We start from the raw sequence: 22848 nt of genomic DNA, 5'->3' as shown, positions 1-22848 counted from the left end.
ATATATCAATAATACTTTTTCAGAAAAATTTAATCTACAGAGAGGAGTTAGACAAGGATGTCCCTTGTCTCCTTTGCTGTTTGATATTGTTTTAGAACCCTTAATATTAGCTATCCAACAAGCAAAGGAGATACAAGGTATACCTCATTCAGACAGAGAATATAAAATATCTGCTTATGCAGACGATTTATTATTATATTTGAGGAATCCAGAATCTACCATTCCATATCTACTTGAACTAATTGAGAAATTTGGAAGTTTTTCAGGATATAAAATTAACTGGAATAAATCAGAAGTTCTTCCTCTAAATGTATATTGTACAAAAGGTTTATTTGATACATTCTCTTTTGTTTGGAAGGAAGAATCTATTAAATATCTTGGAATTTGGATAACAAAAACAGTAGATGAGACAATGAAAATTAATGAAAAATGTCTAATACAAAAAGTGACAGAAATGTGTGAGCAATGGAATCCTTTACATTTATCTTGGTGGGGAAGAGTACAAACCGTTAAAATGATGATTTTGCCTGTAGTTTGCTACCAAATGGGGATGATACCAGTTTTCTTTCAAGAATCTTTCTATACAAAATTAAATAGAATTTTGACAAAATTTATTTGGCTTAATAAAAAAACAAGAATTGCTTTAGTGTCGCTGCAAAAACCAATTAAAGAGGGAGGGGTAAATTTTCCCAACTTTTATAGGTATCATCAAGCCTATATTTTACAACATGGTATGTATTGGATCCTCCCAGAACCCACTGATAATATTCCAGACTGGTTTTGGCTGGAATGGAGACTTATATTTCCATTACGTCTTAGTCATGTAATTAGTATCAAAATGCCAAAGTTATACAAAGATCATAAAATATTTATGGATACCTGGAAAACTCTAAGATACATAAGTAATTTAACTCAAATTCCAATTAATAAATCAACTACTCAAACAATATGGCTAAACCCCAAGATCAAAATTGGCGGTTTTAAAGTCATCTGGAAACATTGGATGACAGCAGGTATTCGTATTTTGGATGATGTAATAAAAAATGATAAGTTGCTGGAGTTTTCACAATTGCAACATAAATTTGGTCTTAATAAAACATAATATTTTAAATGGTTGCAATTGAAGCAATCTATTCAGGAAGGGTTCCCTGAATGGAAAAACCTTGCTAAATATCACAGTTTGGAATTCTTATGTTTCCAGATGGACTCAATAGGACATAAAGCCGCACAGTGGTATAAAATAATATCTGGATTTATAAATAAAAAACCAAAAAATGGTCTTAGAGACATTTGGAGCATTGAGATAAAACACCAAATTAGTGCATCTCAATGGCCACGACTTTGGTCTTGGAGGCTAAAATGTACGGTGTCAGCATCTATGAGACAAACTTGGTTTTTTCTTCTTCACAGAGCATTTTGGACCCCTACACGTTTACATAGAATTGATAGCTCTAAATCTAATAGATGCTGGCACTGTCATGCTGAAATTGGGACATTAGACCATCTTATATTCTTTTGTCCATTCATCTTAACATTCTGGAAATCAATTTGGCCCCAAATTAATAGGATGCTAGAAAATCCAGTAGCCTTGACATATGATACTATATTATTTGGAACAACAATGAGAAAAAGAAGTCAAATATCATCAAATAATAACAAACTTTTATTTATTCTAACTGGAATAGCAATACAACAAATCACATTCAATTGGAAACAACATGATAGATTGAATTATATGTTTTGATGGAATTCTGTATGCCATATATACAAAATGGAACTCGCTATTGCAACACATAAAGGATATATGAATAAATTTCAAAAAATATGGGGACCATTAAAAAATTTTTGTAAAGAATAATAAATTTCCCCATGAATAAAAATTGAAAAATCTGAAGACCATTAACAGATTTCTCTAATGAATGATTAACTTTTCCCAAGATAAGATATTTGAATAGAAGGGAAGGGGGTAGGCTTTTAATTCTGATTATTACTTACTAATTTAATATTTGAATGAATTTACAGTAAAGTTGAATTTATGTATTATTGATTGGGAGGGAGGGAGGGAAAGGGGATTGTTATATCCAATAAGAATTATATAAAATTAAATTTCTTGCATAATATTATAACTTTATATAACATTAATTTTCTAATGAAATGTTAAATTTGATGTTAATATATGAGATGATCAAGTGTATATGTTCAAGTTTCTAGTGAGTTTATTGAAACACTTGTTGTGACATAAGAAAATGAATAAAGATTTATAAATAAAAATATAGTCCAAGCCGTTCAAAAAAAAAAAAAAAAAAAATTCATTTTACCCTCTCATAAAGTGTACAAGAATTATAAGAAACAACACTTAGTTAAACACTTGAAAAACTTATCATTATCCTCTATTAACTTAAAAGAAATCCTTACCTACCCTCCCTCCATCCCTATTATTAATTTTATTTCAACATTTTATCCAAACATCCCCTCCCCCTCCCTTCCTTACATGGTGTATCTTCAAAAGAAAAATGGTATCTATTCATTACAAAACAATGTCAATGGCTCCCATATTTTAATAAAACTTTTATAATTTCCTTTTTCTACCGCTATTGAACGTTCCATTTTATATAAATGACATAGCGAATTCCACCAAAAATTAAAGTTAAGTCTTACATATCTTGCTGTATTTTTTTTTTCTTTTCAGTTTACTATAAAGCCTTTGGATAAAAAGATTGATGTCTTCAAGTTTAATTCTTCAAAGCTCCGTGTCAACAAACTGGTAAGTTTTTGTGCCTGTTCTCTCTTTGTATCTGTAGCAGGCAAAATTCCTGTAATGGTTCCTAAAACTTTCCTGTATCCCACAGTCCTGGGTTCCATCATTCCTAGCAATCATGCCTCTGATAATGGTCAATCTGGTTTGCTTAGGGAGCTCATTTCCCTGTTCATTCCAGCCCTAATAGAAAGAAATGGCATTCCCACCTCTAAGTGGCTAATAGTTATTAGTAGACCAGTCTACTTGAAATGTATCTAAAACTTCTTTTTATGAAACCCAGCTGTGTTACTGGATATGAATATGCACGAGAGATTTGTATTCTTTGGAGACTCAAGGCCCGATTCTGAAAACGGTGCCTACCGCGTGTCAGTCATCGGTAGATGCCATGTCCAGAATCGCATCTATGTTCTTATACAGATGCCTTAAATGTAGGCCACTTTTTATATTTCTACAGAGTGGAGGTGAAACTTGTCTGGGTTTATCCACCTTGCATTGCAAGGTTACATAGAACCATAATGGCAGATAAAGACCCATCCAGTCTGCCCATCTACAGTAACCATTATCTCCTCCTCTTTGTAAGAGATCCCATGTTCCTATCCCATGCTTTTTTGAAATCAGACACAGTCTCTGTTTCCACCACCTCTTTCAGGAGACTGTTCCACGCATCTACCACCCTTTCTGTAAAAATGTATTTCCTTATATTACTACTGAGCCTATCACCTCTTAACTTCATTCTATGCCCTTGCATTCCAGAGTTTCCTTTCGAATGAGACTTGCCTCGTGCATTTATGCCATGTAGGTATTTAAACATCTCTATCATATCTCCCCTCTCCCACCTTTCCTCAAAAGTATACATATTGAGATCTTTAAGTCTGTCCCCATATGCCTTATGACAAAGACCACACACCATTTTAGTAGTTTTACTCTGGACTGACCCCATCCTTTTTATATCTTTTTGAAGGTACACAATATTCTAAATGAGGTCTCACCAGAGTCTTATACAGAGGCATCAATACCTCCTTTTTCCTACTGGCCATACCTCTCCCTATGCAACCTAGCATCCTTCTAGCTTTTGCCGTCACCTTTTCAACCCATTTGGACACCTTAAGATCATCGCATACAATCATACCCAAGTCTGTCGGGCATATAAGTTCTTCACCGCCTAAACTGTACCATTCCTTCAGGTTTTTGCAGCCCAAATGCATGACCTTGCATTTCTTAGCATTAAATTTTAGCTGTCAAATTTTAGCAGAGCATGATCCTTCCTCAGTAACTCTTCAGGTGTGGGGAAAGGGTGAGTTTTCCAATCTGGTGAGAAGGTTAGGTGTTTCAGGTTTGTGGAGATTGTCCTTGTTAAAATCAGCTGGGGAAATATGAAGGCATGCCTATGGACTCCTAAAGCCATGTCCGGCGTAAACCATGCCTATTCTGGTCTTAGGCTTCTGTAGGTGTGCCTAGATATCTCCGTACACACGCATTAAATGCCTACGTTGTAGGCATCCTTCGCCCCATGGATTTTTTTTTTTTTTAAACATGAGTCCCGAGTGGTCCGTTAAAAGTCGGTAGGATGCCTATTGTCACCTACAGTCGGGACACCATTTTTAGAATCAAGCCGTTGGTGTACATGCTTATCTCATGCGTATCCACCGTAGAGACCAAGTGAACCCAACTTTACTGTGTGATCAATAGCAGTGGAAATTTAAAAAAAATACAGAATGAGGAACAAAGAACAATGAATCAAAAGGATGTAAAGATCTCAGACAATTCTTATTTCATACTAGTGCTGTTAGATGTAGCATTTTTGTATATAACAGGTCATAAAATTGTCCTTAAATAATAGTGCAAGTTATAAAAAAATCCATTCAGGTATGACTCAAACAGTCCTCTCAATCTTCAATCATTCAAGCAATAAATGTTCCCAAATTCACAAATTTACTTACCTTAACGGCTCAGACATCTGACTCAACACTAGAACAGATGACTTAATTATCCCACGTTCCACTCCAGCAGTGCTGTGAGCATTCACCAAAAGTTGCTTTGGGGATTTGTATCTATACTGCTTGAAATATTGCTACAAAATAATAAAATCCATCAATCGTAATGGAAACACTTAAATCCAGAATTGCTTAAAACATGCATGCCTGCCTTCTGACTTTTGCTATATTGGTGTAGATGCTCCTTGGCGAGGTTGCTGCTTTGTCATGGAGAGACAAAAACGAAGGCAAAATGGGCTCCTCAGTGGCATGGGCTCAACTGATGCTAGAGTTCAAACCCTTGCATGACATGGTGCCGGGCTACGTGATGGCTAAACTTTTTCTGTACGTGCCGAACCGGTCCCTCCGCTCCCAGGATGAAATACATCTCAAAACGCCCCCTGGTCGTGCCCTTCAACTGCACACCGCCAAACGATGGTCCAACTCACAGATCAGATCCCTTAAAGGACTCCTCAACTTTAGGAAAGCAATAAACACATACCTCTTCACCTAACTCCCCTGCCCTTAACCGATAGATTACAAATAAATGTATATTGGTACCAGATCCCAGTACGTGTCACGTAAGGAAAACTTGTATTGTAAAATCTTGCACTGGAACTATGGCAAATCCAACCTGTAAACTGTCTGTGTGTTAATTAGGATAAAACTTGTACTGGAAAACTTGCACCATAAGGATAACTATTGCAAATTGTGGTTCATAGACAGTAACGCGGAAGACAAAGGCGCGCGCCGACAACTGAGCGCAAGACGGAGGCGCGCGCAGAAGAAATAGACTTTTTAAGGGCTGCGACGGGGGGTTTTGTTGGGGAGCCCCCCCCACTTTACTTAATACATATCGCGGCGGCGTTGTGGGGGGTTTGGGGGGTTGTAACCCCCCACATTTTAGTGAAAATGTAACTTTTTCCCTAAAAACAGGGAAAAAGTTAAGTTTTCAGTAAAATGTGGGGGGTTACAACCCCACAACGCCCCCACAACGCGGCGTGATCTGTATTAAGTAAAGTGGGGGGGTTCCCCCCCACACACCCCGTCGTAGCCCCTAAAAACAGTCTTTTTCTTTGGCGCGCGCCTCCGCGCTGCGCTCAGTTGTCTGCTCGCACCTTTGTCCCGGCGCGCTTTTGACCTGACACCCAGATTGTAATTGTATATTATATATTTAGTAACTATTGTATATATTATATATTGTATAAATTGTGTGTATATATAGTAACTATTGTATATATTATATATTGTATATATTATATATATAGTAACTATTGTAAATTGTAATTGTATATTATATATATATAGACCCCTAGTATGTGTCTAGTTAGGATAAAAACTTGTATTGTAAACTTGTTCTGAAATTATGGCAAATCCAGTGTAAATCGTAACCTGTTAACTGTATGTTTAACCAGTAACCTTTTCTGAGCTCTTTGGGGACAACGGGATAGAAAGAATTTTGAGAATTTAGACCATGTGCATCAGTTAAGGTTCTAAGGCATGCATTAAGATTCAGTCAATTTAATATCCAATTTGCAAGTTCTTCCAGAATTAATCCAGCTACCTCTCCTCCCTTGTAACCAAAAAAAAACCCAAAACTGTTGTAACTTCACTGGAAATGTCCAGTTAGCTCTTTTGTAATCCGCCTTGAACTGCAAGGTATAGGCGGAATAGAAGTCCCTAATGTAATGCAATGTAATGATATCCATACAGCCCTCACTAAAGCCATATGGAAGAGTAGACTTCTGGTTAGAGCAGTGGGCTGAGAACCAGGGGAGCCCAATTCAAGCCCCACTTCAGCACCATGTGATCTTGGCCAAGTCACTTAAGTCTCAGGTGCAGACTTAGATGTGAGCACTATATCTGAATGTACACTCTTTTGATAGCTTTTGGCATTGTAGGCAATATATATACAGTGGAACCTTGGTTTACGAGCATAATTAGTTCCAGAAGCATGCTCGTAAACCAAATTGCTCGTATATCAAAGCGAGTTTCCCCATAGGAAGTAAAGGAAACTCGCTTGATTTATTCCCCTCCCCCGAGGCCACCGCTACTGCTCCACCTTACCCCCCACCCCCGAGGCCACCGACGCTGCTCCACACCCTCCGAGAACCAACATTGCCCCCCCCTCGCTCGCATTGCACTTCCCCCCCTATGATCTGGCATCCCCCACCCAGCCAAACACAATCCCTTACCCCGATCTGGCACCGGCACCAACGCACAGGACATGACAGTGCCGGTGCCCGAAGATCCTCCCTCTTACCTGGGCTGGGCCTTGAGAATCTGGGCTGTGCTGGGCCTTGAGATTCTCGGAGAGAGCGAGAACCAGAAGGCCTTGAGCATTCGCAGATGCTCAAGGCCTAGCCCAGGCAAGAGGGAGGATCTTCGGGCACCAGCACTTCCTGTGCGTTGGTGCTGATGCCAGATCGGGGTAAGGGATTGTGTTTGGGCATGTGGGTGGGGAATGCCAGATCGCGTGGGGGGGAGGGCCTGTGACTGGAGGGGATGCCGGATCGCAGGGGGGGGTGTTGCAAATTGAGTCAATGTTCGGTTTGCAAGGCACGATTTGCGGGAATGTTTTGCTCGTCTTGCAAAACACTCGCAAACTGCGTTACTCGCAAACCGAGGTTTGACTGTATATATAAATGAAAAATAATAATATAAAGGGATTCTTTCTTGCAGTTCTGGGACTTGATAAATCTCTTGATTTGAAGTAATAAGCTATCACATAGGCCCTGCTGAGAGAAGAAGTGTGGCAGCACAGTATTATTCTGGCTGGTTTTTAAGGAGTTGTGGTATCTGAGTGAGGCCTTTTGCACCGAGTATCAATAATAATAATAATCATCATCGCAAGTGTGTAATGCACAGAGGGGCCCATATAGGGTTACCAGACTTCCAGATTTCCCTGGACGGCTTTTCAAAACCCGGCACTTTGTCTGAATTGTGGGGTTGTGTGTCTGGGATGGGGCTAGTTCTGGACTGAGGTGTAATGGGGCAGGGATGGGTTGAACTGGGCGGGGCGGGTCTAGGGGTGTCTGGATTTTATGAGCATGTGCCACTCAAACCATTCTGCTTCAACCAGCATTATCCCTGCAGAGTCCCATCCATAGCCCTCTGCGCTCAGAGCCACACCTAGGTGGCCAGGGCAGCATATGGTTTTGAGATCATGGGTAAAATTCCTGTGTATGCTTACCTCAACTATGCGTGCATGGTTCACTCTTCTGGGGTATTTCTTTAAGGAGCCCTCAATTTATAACCCCATTCCCCACCAACCTAGCCAGCAGATTAACCATTCCCCTGAACTGTATCCATGGCGTCCTCTTTGTCTGTTTAGATCAGGGATCTCAAAGTCCCTCCTTGAGGGCCGCAATCCAGTCGGGTTTTCAGGATTTCCCCAATGAATATGCATTGAAAGCAGTGCCTGCACATAGATCTCATGCATATTCATTGGGGAAATCCTGAAAACCCAACTGGATTGCGGCCCTCAAGGAGGGACTTTGAGATCCCTGGTTTAGATAGTCTCTGCTCGAAAGAGCCCACAATCTTCTTCGTGATGCTGTACAGCGCTGCATACATCTGGTAGCACTATAGAAATAATTAGTAGTAGTAGTAGTAGATATTGGCAGAAAAAAGGTGTATGAATGATTTCTTATAGAACATCAACTAGCAGAAAAGAACTCGCCATGATATGATGACATGTACTTTGTGAGTGGGTGTGCATGTGGGTAGAGCTGTAGCACGCTGTAATTGCATCTTGTGTGACTTGCCTTCTGTGGTGCCTTCTAAGCTTTCTTTGCACCCCCCCCTTAGAAGTGCATCCAGACGGTCACCTTGAGAAGGTTATGGAGGAGAAAGGAAGATGCTGGCCAAGCAAGGGATGCAATGAATAGGGCACAGTTTGATCACCTGCACGTACAGTGTGCTACAGCCCTGCCATGGGTGGAGTGTGGGCAGAGTGTACAAGTATAGACATAAATTATAGATTAATAAAATTTACATGTGTTCTAGCTCAGTTAGGTACTTCATTTACACCACTTTGTGCCTTAAATTGGCAGCTTGCTTTTCTACTACTAATTAATTATTTCTATAGCGCTACCAGATGTACACAACGCTGTACAGTCACAAAGGAAGACAGTCCCTGCTTGAAAGAGCTTACAATCTAAACAGACAAGACAGACAAACAGGATGTCATGGGTACAGTTAAGGCAAACGGTTAATCTGCTGGCTGGGTTGGAGGGCAGAAGGGAGTACAGGACAATCAAGCTCTTGTGACATCACTGATGAGGTTGGCTCTTATTGGTGGATTGAGGCATTATGACATCACAATCTCAGCTCTGCTTCCCAAAGACAAACAGGATGTCATGGGTACAGTTAAGGCAAACGGTTAATCTGCTGGCTGGGTTGGAGGGCAGAAGGGAGTACAGGACAATCAAGCTCTTGTGACATCACTGATGAGGTTGGCTCTTATTGGTGGATTGAGGCATTATGACATCACAATCTCAGCTCTGCTTCCCAAAGACAAACAGGATGTCATGGATACAGTTAAGGGGAACGGTTAATCTGCTGGCTGGGTTGGAGGGCAGAGGGAGTACAGGACAATCAAGCCCTTGTGACATCACTGAGGTTGTCTCTTATTGGTGGAATGAGGCATTATGACATCACAGTCTCAGCTCTGCTTCCCAAAGACTGAAACTCTTCACACTACTACTATGAATTATTTCTATAGCGCTACCAGATGTACACAGCGCTGTACAGAGTCACAAAGAAGACTGTCCCTGCTCAAAAGAGCTTACAAGATAGACAAACAGGATGACATGGATACAGTTAAGGGGAATGGTTAATCAGCTGGCTGGGATGGTGGGCTGAGGAGTAAGGTTAAGGATTGAAGGCTATATCAAAAAGGTGGGTTTTCAGTCTGTTTTTAAACAAGGTAAAGGAAAGGGGCTTGGTGGACAAACTCGGGTAATTTATTTCAAGTCTAGGGAGCAGCTAGATGAAAGGAACGAAGTCTGGAATTGGCAGTGGAGGAGAAGGATACAGCTAAGAGTGGCTTATCTGAGGAGCAGAGTTCTCTGGGAGAGAAGAGAGGAGAGATACTGAGGGGCAGAAGAATAAACACACTTGTAGGTCACTTCCACTTTTATTCTATAAAGAAAAGTAGGCGTCTGCATTTAAAATAGGCACCCTGCCAAAAATTACCCTCTTTCTATGCATATGTCCTTGGTGTGCTGTTCACTTTTTCCTGAATTTGTGGCTAATGCAGATCCTGCAGCTGTGTATCGGGAACCATGACTTGTTCATGCGCAGGAGGAAGGCCGACTCCTTAGAGGTGCAGCAGATGAAAGCCCAGGCCAGAGAGGAGAAAGCCAGGAAACAGGTGAGGCAATAAATAGAAACAGAAATACTGCTGTGTCTGTGCACAATTAGTTCAGAAGAGGTGGGATAGCCTGGTGGCTCCGTGGCAAGTGTTGTGTCTTGCCAAATAGCAGGCCAAAGTTTTCCTTTTCAATTCTCAAGCCCAGCTTTTACTCCCTGGCTAGTCTGGAGATGTGGCATAGAGAATGACACGGCGACAGTTACCTGCACCTAACTCGCAGGAACGGGGGAAAAAATCAACTGGTTGCCACGGGTACGGGGACAAGGCCATTCATTGCCCCGTGGAGCGGTGAATTGCCTTGTCCCTGCAGTAAAGGATCTGCCACGAGTTGCCTCCCTTCCCACCCCTCTCATCCAGCAGCCCCCTCCCTCCCTATCTTGGGTCCAACAGCCCCCACCCTCACACTCCCTCTTGATCGCAGGCAGCAAAAAATCGCCAAATCCCAAAACAACAAACCTGTAACGCTTTTGGGTTGGCCCCTTCGTACCTCCTGGGGCGGACCTACCAGCCTCTTAGAAGCTTCCTACATGCAGGGCTGCTCTGACTGGAACCTTCTTGCTGCCGAGTCCCTCCTTCTGATGTAATTTTTGGCTGGAAGTTACATTGGAAGGAGAGACTCGGCGGCAATAAGGTTCCGGAGCATTGCTTCTACTGTGAGTGTAATACTTCAGCATGCAAGATGCAAATTGATTGCAAATTTTATGCACGATGCACCTGCGGCAAATGTGGGGGGAATATGGTAGATGCATGTGCACAAGATTTTGCAGTAAGTGTAGCTTCTTGTGCACGTGTCCAAACCAAAAGCGTCAACCCACATTGCCACTTGGCCCTTGCTCAAATCGTTTGTGCTTGAAATTTTTGAGAGGCTCAACACAGAAGAGCAGGCGCTGATGTGTGCTTTCACTTTTCACTTTCCAGTTTTTCAGACAGGAATAAACTTTACTTACGATCTACATTTGAAACTTTCATGGGCTTTCTTCTGCTTGCATAACAAGACAAAACCAGGGTACAGGCAGTCCCAGAGTTACAGACATCTAATTTAAATATGACTTGTAATTAAGAACACGGTTGCAGCTTTATTTGATTTCATTGAGCAGTATTTCCAGTGGCATAGCCTCCTACACTTCCCCTGTAACAGATTCAGGAATGATGCATACCATGTTAAGAACAGTGTGTGGTTGTGCATGCTGTACCTTAGAGGGAACACTGGTCTAGGGACAGCTGGACCTTTTGTCAGCTGGAGCAGAGGTAAGCAGCAAGAATCTTAAAATCCACAAGTTTTGAGTTGCATACAAATCCGACTTAAGAACAGCTTTAAAAACGTAACTTGTTCTTAACCCAGGAACTGCCTGTATAAATATGAAAGTGACAAGAAATCCTCTCTACAAACCACCCTCATGGAAAACGTTTTGCATGTTGCACATGTCAAAAGTGGGAGGTGTATTCTCTGCATTCACCGAATACCTAATTAGCTTGTAAAAAGGGATGGGTCAACTTCCCTATGAGGAAAGGCTAAAGTGGCTAGGGCTCTTCAGCTTGGAGAAGAGACGGCTCAGGAGTGATATGATAGAGGTCTATAAAATACTGATTGGAGTGGAAAGGGTAGATGTGAATCACTTGTTCACTCTTTCCAAAAATACTAGGAACTAGGGGACATGTGATGAAGCTACTAAGTAGTATATCACCAGGGAAAATATTTCTTCACACAACGTGTAATTAAACTCTGGAATATGTTGACGAAGAATGTGGCGAAATCGGTTAACTTAGCAGGGTTTTAAAAAAGGTTTGGATATTTCCTAAAAGAGAAGTCCAGAGGCCATTTGGGGAAATCCACTGCTTATTCCTAGGATAAACAGCATAAAATCTATTTTTCTACTTGCAATTTAGCTTGGTACTGGGGACCTGGGTTGGCCACTATTGGAAACAGGATACTGGGCTTGATGGACCTTCGGTCTGTCCCAGTATGACACCGCTTATATTCTTATGGAGGCCAACTACAGGATAATCAAGCCATTGTGACATCACTGATGAGGCTGGCTCTTAGCACTGGTGGAATGAGACATTATGACATCACAGTCTCAGCTCTGAAATGTTGCTACTCTTTGGGTTTCTGCCAGGTGCTTGGGACCTGGGTTGGCCACTGTTGGAAACAGGATACTGGGTTTGATGGACCTTTGGTCTGTCCCAGTAGGATAATTCTTATGTTCTTATGCATTTTAATACAACCTGTGCTATGTCTTCCTGTGCAAGCCTAGAGAATGATATGGTGGCTGCTAGCCGCGGGTAACCCGCCAAAACGGTGTGGAGGAAGGAAAAAGTGCTCACTGCGGGTACAGGGACAAGGCCATCCACCACCCTGTGGAGAGGTGAATGGCCTTGTCCCTGCAGTTAAGGGAGGGAACGTGCACGGCCCCCTCCCTCCTTCCTACCTACCAGCCAAATCTATCTATTTCCTTCCCTCCTCTTACATTAACGGCGCGTATTAAGCTGACATAGTAACTTGTTCAAGCCGCTGGAGCCTGCGATTGCTTTCTGTATGCACTTGTGCACGTTGTACTTCTGTGCAATGGGCTGCAATCATAGGGAAGACCAGATTAATGGGAAGGGGAGAATTCTCCTTTAGAGAGAATACAGCATGGGCCTAAAATATCTGGGCTGAACCTGAGCTGGCTTAGATAGTACAGTCAAACCTCAGTTTGCGAGTAACGTGGTTTGTGAGTGTTTTGCAAGACGAGCAAAACACTCGAGCAAACTTTAACTCGTAAAACGAGTATTGACTCGATAAACGAGCGTGGCCCAACCCCAAACCCTTACCTCCAGTGGACACCACCAACCCTCACTGGCACCACCGCCTTGCCCATGCCGCGTCTAGCTCCGCCAGAAACAGGAAGAGCAATCAAAGGGGTTGGAGTTTGGCCAAGGGAATGGACGCAATGTCGGACTGGGATACAGAGAGCGACGAGGAGTCTTGGAGGAAGCCACTGTCTGTACTCCCTGAGTGGGAGCCTGGGCATTGGGGGTCCTCCGCGGGAGAGAGACCATCATCCGCCTGGCAGCAAACAGCAGCAGAGTCCTCCCCGAGAGAACTGGAGGAGCCATGCGGATAGGTCTGCGTCCGAGGCAGTGGTGGAGGCGTCGCCTGCGAGTTTCAGAGGAGCCGAGAGCAGGGCTCGGTGCCGCTTTACTTCCGCCTGGATAATTCAATCATTTGGGACTGTGCTAGGTGAGGAGCCGTGGCACAGAGATCTGCTGCAGAGCTTTTAAAGATACAACTCTGGTAATTAATGAGACGAGTTTTTGGGATGTAGAACAAATCGTCCGAGTTTCCATTACTTCCTATGGGGAAATTTGCTTTGATATACGAGCGCTTTGGATTACGAGCATGCTTCTGGAACGAATTATGCTCGCAAACCAAGGTACCACTGTACTTACAAAACCCAGATCCCTAGACAGTTGCCTATGCCTGTTAGTTAGGTATAACTGTTTCCAAAAGCAGTCAAGAAATTGTTTATTGAGAAGCTATCAGTGGTTCAAGAGCGGAAGGATCAAGATGGCGTCGGGAGCGGACGCCTGAGCGAGCTCTCCGCTCGTTCGTATCTGAATCTGAATTGTTGTCTCTTCTCTGGCGGTGACATGGGGAAGAGAAAAGGAGTTTCCCGCGTTGTCCCTCCGGCGGCTGAACCCCTTCAACGGTTGATTCAGACTTCGATAACGAGCGCTTTTGCTCGCATGGGTGAGGCGACCCCAGCTACTTCGGGAGGGAACCCGGATTTTTCGGCGGACCTCAGCGCAGAGAGTCGGACTACTCTAAGTCCGGACCAGAGGCTGGTTCCTCCCCAACCCGGAAGTGCACAAGTGCAGGGACTGCCTGGAAACCGACAGCCCCGAGAGGGAGAGAGTGATTCCAGCATCGGAGGGACATCCCTATCAAGCCTTTCATTGGAAGGAGGAGACGGAAACCACCAAGAATCCCCCTGCATTTTAGAAGAAGAGGTGAGAGGTGCCTCGGGAGGGAATACTATCTGTTTTGGGGAGATGAAGAAACCAGATAAGATAGACATGGAAGCGCTATGGCAGGCCATATCAGTCATGGATTCCAATCTCAAATTGACTTTATCTACAATTAAGACAGATTATGGAACTGTTTTCTCCAAGGTGGAACAACAAGGGGTGCTTCTAACTAATGTTACTGAAAGGTTGGAGAAACAGGAAAATAATTTGAGTGAAGTAAAAAAGATTCAAGTAGAATTGGTTAAGGAAAGATCTTATGTTTCCCGCAAGATGGAAAATTTCGAAAACCAACTGAGGAAAAATAATTTAAGATTTTTGAATTTTCCTAAATGTCCTATTATTTCACCAGTTGAGATGGCTAGGAAATATTTCCGAGAGACTTTAGCCATCCCATCAGAAAATTTACCTCCAATTGTTAGAGCTTACTATTTGAATTTAAGGACAACACAAGGGGAATCCACACCTACAGAAACCCCAGTAGATAAAGCTGAGGACTTAAATTTGTCTTCATTTCTGGAAAATTCCCTTGAGGTTGTCACTTAAAGAACTACCATGTTGTTGACTTTAGCCTTGGAGAGTGACAGGGAATTTATTCTTCGTATGTATTTTCGACATATAAATGATAAGTTTTTGGGTTCTAATGTACGAGTTTTTCCAGATTTAGCTCAGAGGACCCAGAGACGTAGGAAGGAGTTTTTGTCCTTGAGGTCAAGGACCCTGGCTCTGGGGGCTACTTTTCTTGTTAAATTTCCTGCAAAGTGTTATGTATCTCTACAAGATAAAAATTTTCTTTTTTTTGAGCCCAAACAACTTTTGGAATTTATTGAATCAAAGGAGAAAATGGTAACCATGCCTAGTAATGTATGACCTGCCAGCTGGCTGTAATTGGGGAAGCTAATGCCGTGACCTTGATTAGTTGATTTGTGATTATATTTAGATGTTTATTTCCTTTCTTGACCTTTTAATTGTGGTTTCAAATTGTGGACTAAATAAGATATTATATTTTCTTTATAAATTTTGTTGAATATTGTTATTGGATCTTTTGCATTGTAAAAAGTAATGCTTGTATTAAAATGGAAAATCTCATAAATAAATAATAATAATAATAATAAAAAAAAAAAAAAGAAATTGTTTATTGAAAGCTTCTATCCTGCTACTAATGACTACGGAGTCAATTCAGTGTGGTTTACATGAGCTTCTGTAATGGTGTTCACTACATTTACATATTTTTTACCTTAGTCTATTGACTGTGTTTACAGTAATTATATGCTATCTTCAGCCTATATATCATACTAGGAGAAGGTCAAGTGAGAGAGAGAGAGGCAGAGATGCCTTTTTAGGATGGAGACTGTCTGCTGTTCAGTTAACATCTGAGCCCATCAAATCAAGGGCAGAATTAGGAAATATCACAATCCAAAAGCAGCGTCTGCTCCTGATTTTGTTGGGAAAGATCAGGCGCTCTACTCTGCAGGGGAAGGGATTCTGTGCTTTTATTTATTCAATTTTCTATATTGTTCTCCCAAGAGAGCTCAGAATGGTTTACATGAATTTATTCAGGTACGCAAGCATTTTCCCTGATGTGTCCCGGTGGGCTCAACATCTGTCTAATGTACCTGGGGCAGTGGAGGATTCCGTGACTTGCCCAGGGTCACAAGGAGTGTCAAGGCTTTGAACCCACAACCTCAGGGTGCTGAGGCTGTAGCTTTAACCACTGCGCCACTCTAGAAATCAAAATGTAGTAAAAGTGAGCCAAGTATAGGACAGTCAAGCCATTGTGACATCACTGATGAAGTTGGCTCTTAGGCATTAAGACATCAAAATACCAGCTCTGGCTATCAGAGGCTGAAACTTTTCACACTATTTATACAGTGTTCTACACCAGTGGTCGCAAACACGGTTTTGAGGCCCTCGGTATTGTAAAGAATGTTTCTTTATGGAAAACTTGTGCCTTAAGTGTTCGGCGGTTGCGTTCTGGAACATTGCCCACCTCTCTGCTGTAACCTCACGCAAGCGCTTTCGTGCGTCTGTATGCAGTTGTCCTCTCCACTCCATCTCATATTCACATACAGACGCAGGAAAGCGCTTTGTATGAGGTTACAGCAGTGAGGTGAGCAACGTTCCAGAACGTAAGGTAACCATTGGAGGCAGTGCAGCGTCTGTGTGTGTCCGGTGCGGGAGGAGGTGAGAGCTGAAGGCGGTTGCGGACGTGACCACTGGACACTTAAGGCACAAGTTTTTCCATAAAGAATCATTCTTTATAATACCGAGGGCCTCAAAATAGTCCAAAATCTTGTCTATTGCAGTTGATACTTTGATAGTGTTTCACTTTCTGCACTGCTTTCAGCTGTATATAGCTGAAATTATCAGAAGCAATTGAGGAAAGATTTATAAACTATAGTTTGATGCACTATAGTTTATAAATCGTTCCTTAATTGCTTCTGATAATTTCAGATAATCCACATTTTGGATTTGTTGGTACTTACCTCATGCAACATTGTCATTTCTTTAATAAGACATTTCTACAGCCCTCCAACTACCTACAAATCCAAAATGTGCCCTGCAAAGGGATTCAGTTGAGACCGCTGTTCTATACTGTTCTCCCAGGGGAGCTCAGAACAGTCTACATGAATTTATTCAGGTACTCCAGCATTTTTCCCCGTCTGTCCTGGTGGACTCACAGTCTTGTCTAGTGTACCTGGGGCAATGGGGGGATTAAGTGACTTTTCCAGGGTCACAAGAAGCAGCGTGGGTTTGAACCCACAGCTTCAAGGTTCTGAGGCTGTAGCTTTAACCACTGTGCCACACTCTCCCCTTAAAGCATAGTTTTAATAATAATAAACAGTTTATATACCGCAGGACCGTGAAGTTCTGTGTGGTTTACAATGATTAAAAATGCTACAAATTGCGTAGAACTGGCAGGTTAAAACTAGTGAATAGCGGCTCTAGAGATCAGTTATTGTGGGAAAGATTGTACAAATCAACCGCCTAAGTACATCAGGAAGAGATATGTTTTTAGGTGTCTCCTGAATTCCCCATAAATATTAGCAAGCATAAGTAACTGTTCCAGGTCTTGATATGATGACTTTTGAATTTATATCCTCTGGCCGGTGGAGATACAAAGTTCAGGTGTGAGCTTCTCTTAGGTCTGTTGGTTGGGAAGGAGAAAAGGTCAGTTATATATTTAGGGGCGAAACCGAACAGTACCTTAAAGCCGAAACATCCGAACTTAAACTTCACACGTGCCTCCATCGGCAGCCAATGTAGAAGTCGGAAGGAAGGCGTCACATGGTCAAACTTCTTCAACCCGAAGATCAGTTTGACCGCTGCATTTTGCACCATTGTAATCGCTGCATATTCTTCTGGGTAATTGCCAGATAGGTGATATTGCAGTAGTCAAGTTGGCTCAGTATAAGAGATTGAACTAGAATTCTGAATGATGAAGCATCAAATTATGCTCTGATGGACCGAAGAGAGTAAAGAAACCCTTTCTAACCAAAGAGTCCACCTGGTCTTTCGTGGTTAGGCCCTGGTCAGTATTACACCCAAAACCTTCATAGTAGGTTGAATAGGGTAGCTAAGATTATTGATGCACAGTGATGTTTTTGTATCAAGCGGGTGAGATGAAGCTACAAAGAATTTTGTTTTTTCTGAGTTAAGCTTCAGTCTAAATTCAGTTTTAATTAAGGCAATACCAGAATGGGAGTAGGTGAGATCTTTTAGTTTTTTTGTTACCCTTTAATCACCTCCCCACCTCATTTGCCAATTAACTGCTGATGGAATGCATCTCATTGGGTCAGAGCTGGCAGCCTGAATGCCAATTAAGCTGTGGCTCCTTGATGTGCTGCAGGTTAGCCCAAGCAGCAGTGCTAGTCCATCGGAGGCAGTAGCGTGTGCCCAATGAGCACTTATCAGCAAATTGAATTGTCTGAATCATTGTCTTCTGTTCCAAGACCTTTTCTGCATGCTGAAACTCAAAACAGCTATACACAGGCAGGGCTGCCAGGAATATGAATTCCTTCCCACACTCGGCCACTAGATGGCAGCCGCCAGCACAGCACAGGAGCATAGTTCAGAGAAATGCTGCTTCCCAAGTGTGATGCAGCTTACCTGCTTACAACCTCTTTCTGTCCTCTTAGCTTTCAGTTTCATTGTCTTCTTCCATGTTTTTATTTATGTGTCTATGCATGTGTGCACTATGACTAGGATGTGAGATCAGTGGTCCATCTGACCCAGTATCCTGTTTCCACAATGACCAATCCAGGTCACAAGTACCTGGCAGAAACCCAAAGAGTAGCAACATTCCAGAGCTTGAGATTGTGATATCATAATGTCTCATTCCACCAATGCTTCAGAGTAGAGAATGACACGGTGCCAAAATTCATCACCGTTCCCGTCCCCGCGGATAACCGCGGTAAGTAATCCCATGTCATTTTCTAGTGTCTATTTCAACCTCAATACTTCTACACCAGCATTCTTCAAAGCAAAGCTTGCGGGTCAGTGGTTGTGGCCATTCATACTCTGATTCTTCCCTCTCTCCTTAAAGAATGACATGAAGATGATTTCCCGCGGTTATCCGCAGGGACGGGAACGGTGATGAATTTTGTCACCGTGTCATTCTCTACTTCAGAGCCAGCCTCATCAGTGATGTCACAGTGGCTTGATTGTCCTATAGTTGACTCAAATAAGAACATAATAATAATAATAATAACAGTTTATATACCGCAGTACCGTGAAGTTCTATGCGGTTTACAAAAGAAGGTACAAATTGATTGAACTTAAAAGAGGTGAAAACAAGTGGTTGATAAATCAAGGGAACCGTTATTGAGGAGAAAGAGATGTACGGGCCAGCTGTCTAGATACTTCAGAATAGATGTGTTTTTAGGTGCTTCCTGAATTCCTCATATGTAGTGGGCAAAATCAATTGTTCTAGATCTTTACCCCATAATGCTGCCTGATGTGAGAGAATAGCCATACTGGGTCAGACCAATGGTCCAACTGGCCCCATATCCAGGTTCCAAGTAGCTGGCAGATACCCAAATAGTAGTAATATTCCATGTTACCAATTTCAAGGCAAGCATTGATTTCCCTCATGTCTGTCTCAATACTTAGCTGACTTTTCCTCCAGAAACTTGTCCAAACCTTTTTTAAACCAAGATATGCTAACCGCTAAGGTTGAAGTATGAGTGCATACCTTCTCTGATATACTTGCTTTTCCTTGGTGAGCCCTTGGGTGCCAGGTCTCAGGAACCAGCCACCCAAGTCAGCTACCAAGGGGAAGAGTGTGGCACAGTGGTTAAAGCTACAGCCTCAACAGCCTGAGATTGTAGGTTCAAATCCCACGCTGCTTCTTGTGACCCTGGGCAAGTCACTTAATCCCCCAGGTACATTAGATTGTGAGTCTGCCAGGACAGACAGGGAAAAATGCTTGAGTAGCTGAATAAATTCATGTAAACCATTCTGAGCTCCCCTGGGAAAATGGTATAGAAAATTGAATGAATAAATAAAATGTCAGAACCAATAGTTTGTCTGTGGCTTTCTCTTTGTTTGTTTATTTCTTCCCTGCCCTTATCCAGAGCGAGTTACATATTAACATTTGTCCTACAAATCAATACAGAAACACACTATAACAAATTACATAGTTGCATATAAAATCAGATTGCATAAGACATTCACATCGCATCCACGACAAGGCAAAAACTAGCGAAACCCAATTACATAAGGCATACAAGATGGCTCAGAAACTTTTTGTAACTCTTATGATATGATATTCCTGGGACAGGGTGTTTCACACTCTCTTCCTAGAACTGTACTTCAGGAATTCTGCTTCTGTGTACTACAAAGCTAAAAGAATTAACACAAGTTTTGAAATTCATATTCTTTAGTGCCAGTTGTGTCAAGGCTTCAATCCTGGCTGTTGTCTGCTCATACATCTTTCATAAGCACTCATAATTCAGTTCTGCATTGGCATAAATCTTCCTAGGGCTGGATTATTGCCCTTTGGCAACATCATCTGCCTTTCTTGGACTTAGCCCTTTGCTCCCTATCAGCTCTACTCGTGTGAGATGTCTAAATCCCATTGTGATTATCTGTAAGTTCTAATAAATAAACCGAGTGCCCTCCATATGGCCACAAAGTGATGGCCTGGATTAAGAACTGGTTGAGTTGAGGCCAGCAATGGACCTCACTCAAGAAAAGGGATGTTATTGGTGTGCTGTAAGGTTCAGTTCTTGGGCCTGTTCTGTTTTAAATCTTTATTCATTTTTTTTTGTGTTACAGCAAGTGTTACAAATAAACTCAATAGAAACTTAAATACACACTTGACTAACTCATATATTAATATCAAGTTTAACATTAATATAATAATCCCCTGTCCCACCCTCCTTCCCAACCAATAATACATAAATCAATTTTATTGTACATTCTTTAAATATTAATTTAGTATGTAATAATCAAAATTGAAAAGCCCACCCCGTTCCCCTCTTTACAATTATCTTATCATGGGAAAAGTTGATTTTTCATTAGAGAAATCATGTTAACGGTCTTCAAATATTTCCAAGTTTTATTTATAGGAAAAATTATCCTTCTTTACAAAAATCAGTTAATGGTCCCCATATTTTTTGAAATTTATTCATGTATCCTTTGTGTGTTGCAATAGCGAGTTCCATTTTGTATATGTGGCATACCGAATTCCACCAGAACATATAATTCAATCTATCATGTTGTTTCCAATTGGATGTAATTTGTTGTATTGCAATTCCAGTTAAAATAAATAAAAGTTTGTTATTACTAGATGAAATTTGGCTTTTTGCTCTCATGGTTGTTCCAAATAATATAGTATCATATGTCAAGGCTACCGGATTTTCTAACAATTTGTTAATTTGGGGCCAAATTGATTTCCAGAATGATAGGATAAATGGACAAAAGAATAAAAGATGATCTAGTGTCCCAATTTCAATATGACAGTGCCAGCATCTATTAGATCTTGAACTATCTATTTTTTGTAAACGAGTAGGGGTCCAAAAAGCTCTATGAAGAAGAAAAAACCAAGTTTGTCTCATAGATGCTGACACCGTACATTTTAGTCTCCAAGACCAAAGTCGTGGCCATTGAGATGCACTAATTTGGTGTTTTATCTCAATGCTCCAAATGTCTCTAAGACCATTTTTTGGTTTTTTATTTATATATCCGGATATTAATTTATACCACTGTGCGGCTTTGTGACCTATTGAGTCCATCTGGAAACATAAGAATTCCAAACTGTGATATTTAGCGAGATCTTTCCATTCAGGGAACCCTTCCTGAATAGACTGCTTCAATTGCAACCATTTAAAATATTGTGTTTTATTGAGACCAAATTTCTGTTGCAATTGTGAAAACTCCAGCAATTTATCATTTTTAATTACATCATCCAAAGTGCGAATGCCTGCTATCATCCAATGTTTCCAGATGACTTTAAAACCGCCAATTTTGATCTTGGGGTTTAGCCATATAGTTTGGTTGGTTGATTTACTAATTGGAATTTGAGTAAGATTACTTATGTATTTTAGAGTTTTCCAGGTATCCATAAATATTTTATGATCTTTGTATAACCTTGGCATTTTGATACTAATTACATGATTAAGACGTAATGGAAATATAAGCCTCCATTCTAGCCAAAACCAGTCTGGAATATTATCTGTGGGTTCTGGGAGGATCCAATACATACCATGACGTAAGATATAGGCTTGATGATACCTATAAAAGTTGGGAAAATTTACCCCTCCCTCCTTAATTGGTTTTTGTAATGACGCTAGAGCAATTCTTGGTTTTTTATTAAGCCATATAAATTTTGTCAAAGTCCTATTTATTTTTGTATAAAACGAATCTTGAAAGAAAACTGGTATCATCCCCATTTGGTAACATACTACCGGTAAAATCATCATTTTTACAGTTTGTACTCTTCCCCACCAAGATAAATGCAAAGGATTCCATTGCTCACACATTTCTATTACTTTTTGTAATAAGCATTTTTCATTAATTTTCATTGTTTCATCTACTGTTTTTGTTATCAAAATTCCAAGGTATTTAATATATTCTTCCTTCCAAACAAAAGGGAATGTATCAAATAAACCTTTTGTACAATGTATATTTAGTGGAAGAATCTCTGATTTATTCCAATTAATTTTATATCCTGAAAAATTTCCAAATTTCTCAATCAATTCAAGTAGATGTGGAATGGTGGATTCTGGATTTTTCAGATATAGTAATAGATCATCTGCATAAGCAGATATCTTATATTCTTTATCTGAATGAGGTATACCCTGTATCTCCTTAGCTTGTTGGATGGCTAATATTAAGGGTTCTAAAACAATATCAAACAGCAAAGGGGATAAGGGACATCCTTGTCTAACTCCTCTCTGTAGATTAAATTTTTCTGAAAACGTATTATTAATATATAGTCTAGCAGAAGGGGAGCTATACATTGTTTGTATCATTTGTATAAATCCAGGACCTATACCAAACCATTCCATTGCTTGATACATAAAAGGCCATTCTACTCTATCAAAGGCCTTTTCTGCGTCTAATGAAATTGCAAAAGTAGGTTCATTCATTTTCTTTGTTAAATATAACATATGGAATGTTAATCTGGTATTGTGAGATGAATGTCTTTGAGCAACGAATCCTGTTTGATGCATACCTATTATATGGGGGAGAGCTTTAGCTAATCTTAGCGCAAGTATTTTTGCTAA

General features: G+C 41.1%; 1 protein-coding gene across 1 annotated transcript in view; it reads left to right on the top strand.

The window, feature by feature from the left end:
* The window catches only part of NF2 (neurofibromin 2), a 190145-nt gene that overhangs the window by 84030 nt on the left and 83267 nt on the right, over positions 1-22848 (top strand). Inside the window, 2 exon segments of the mRNA XM_033954223.1 lie at positions 2690-2764; positions 9995-10108. Coding sequence (XP_033810114.1) covers positions 2690-2764; positions 9995-10108 — 189 coding nt within the window.

This window comes from Geotrypetes seraphini, chromosome 8, assembly GCF_902459505.1.
Source record: "Geotrypetes seraphini chromosome 8, aGeoSer1.1, whole genome shotgun sequence".
Taxonomy (NCBI): domain Eukaryota; kingdom Metazoa; phylum Chordata; class Amphibia; order Gymnophiona; family Dermophiidae; genus Geotrypetes; species Geotrypetes seraphini.
Note: the sequence above shows the minus strand (reverse complement) of the source record. Positions and strands in the feature narration are given on the sequence as shown.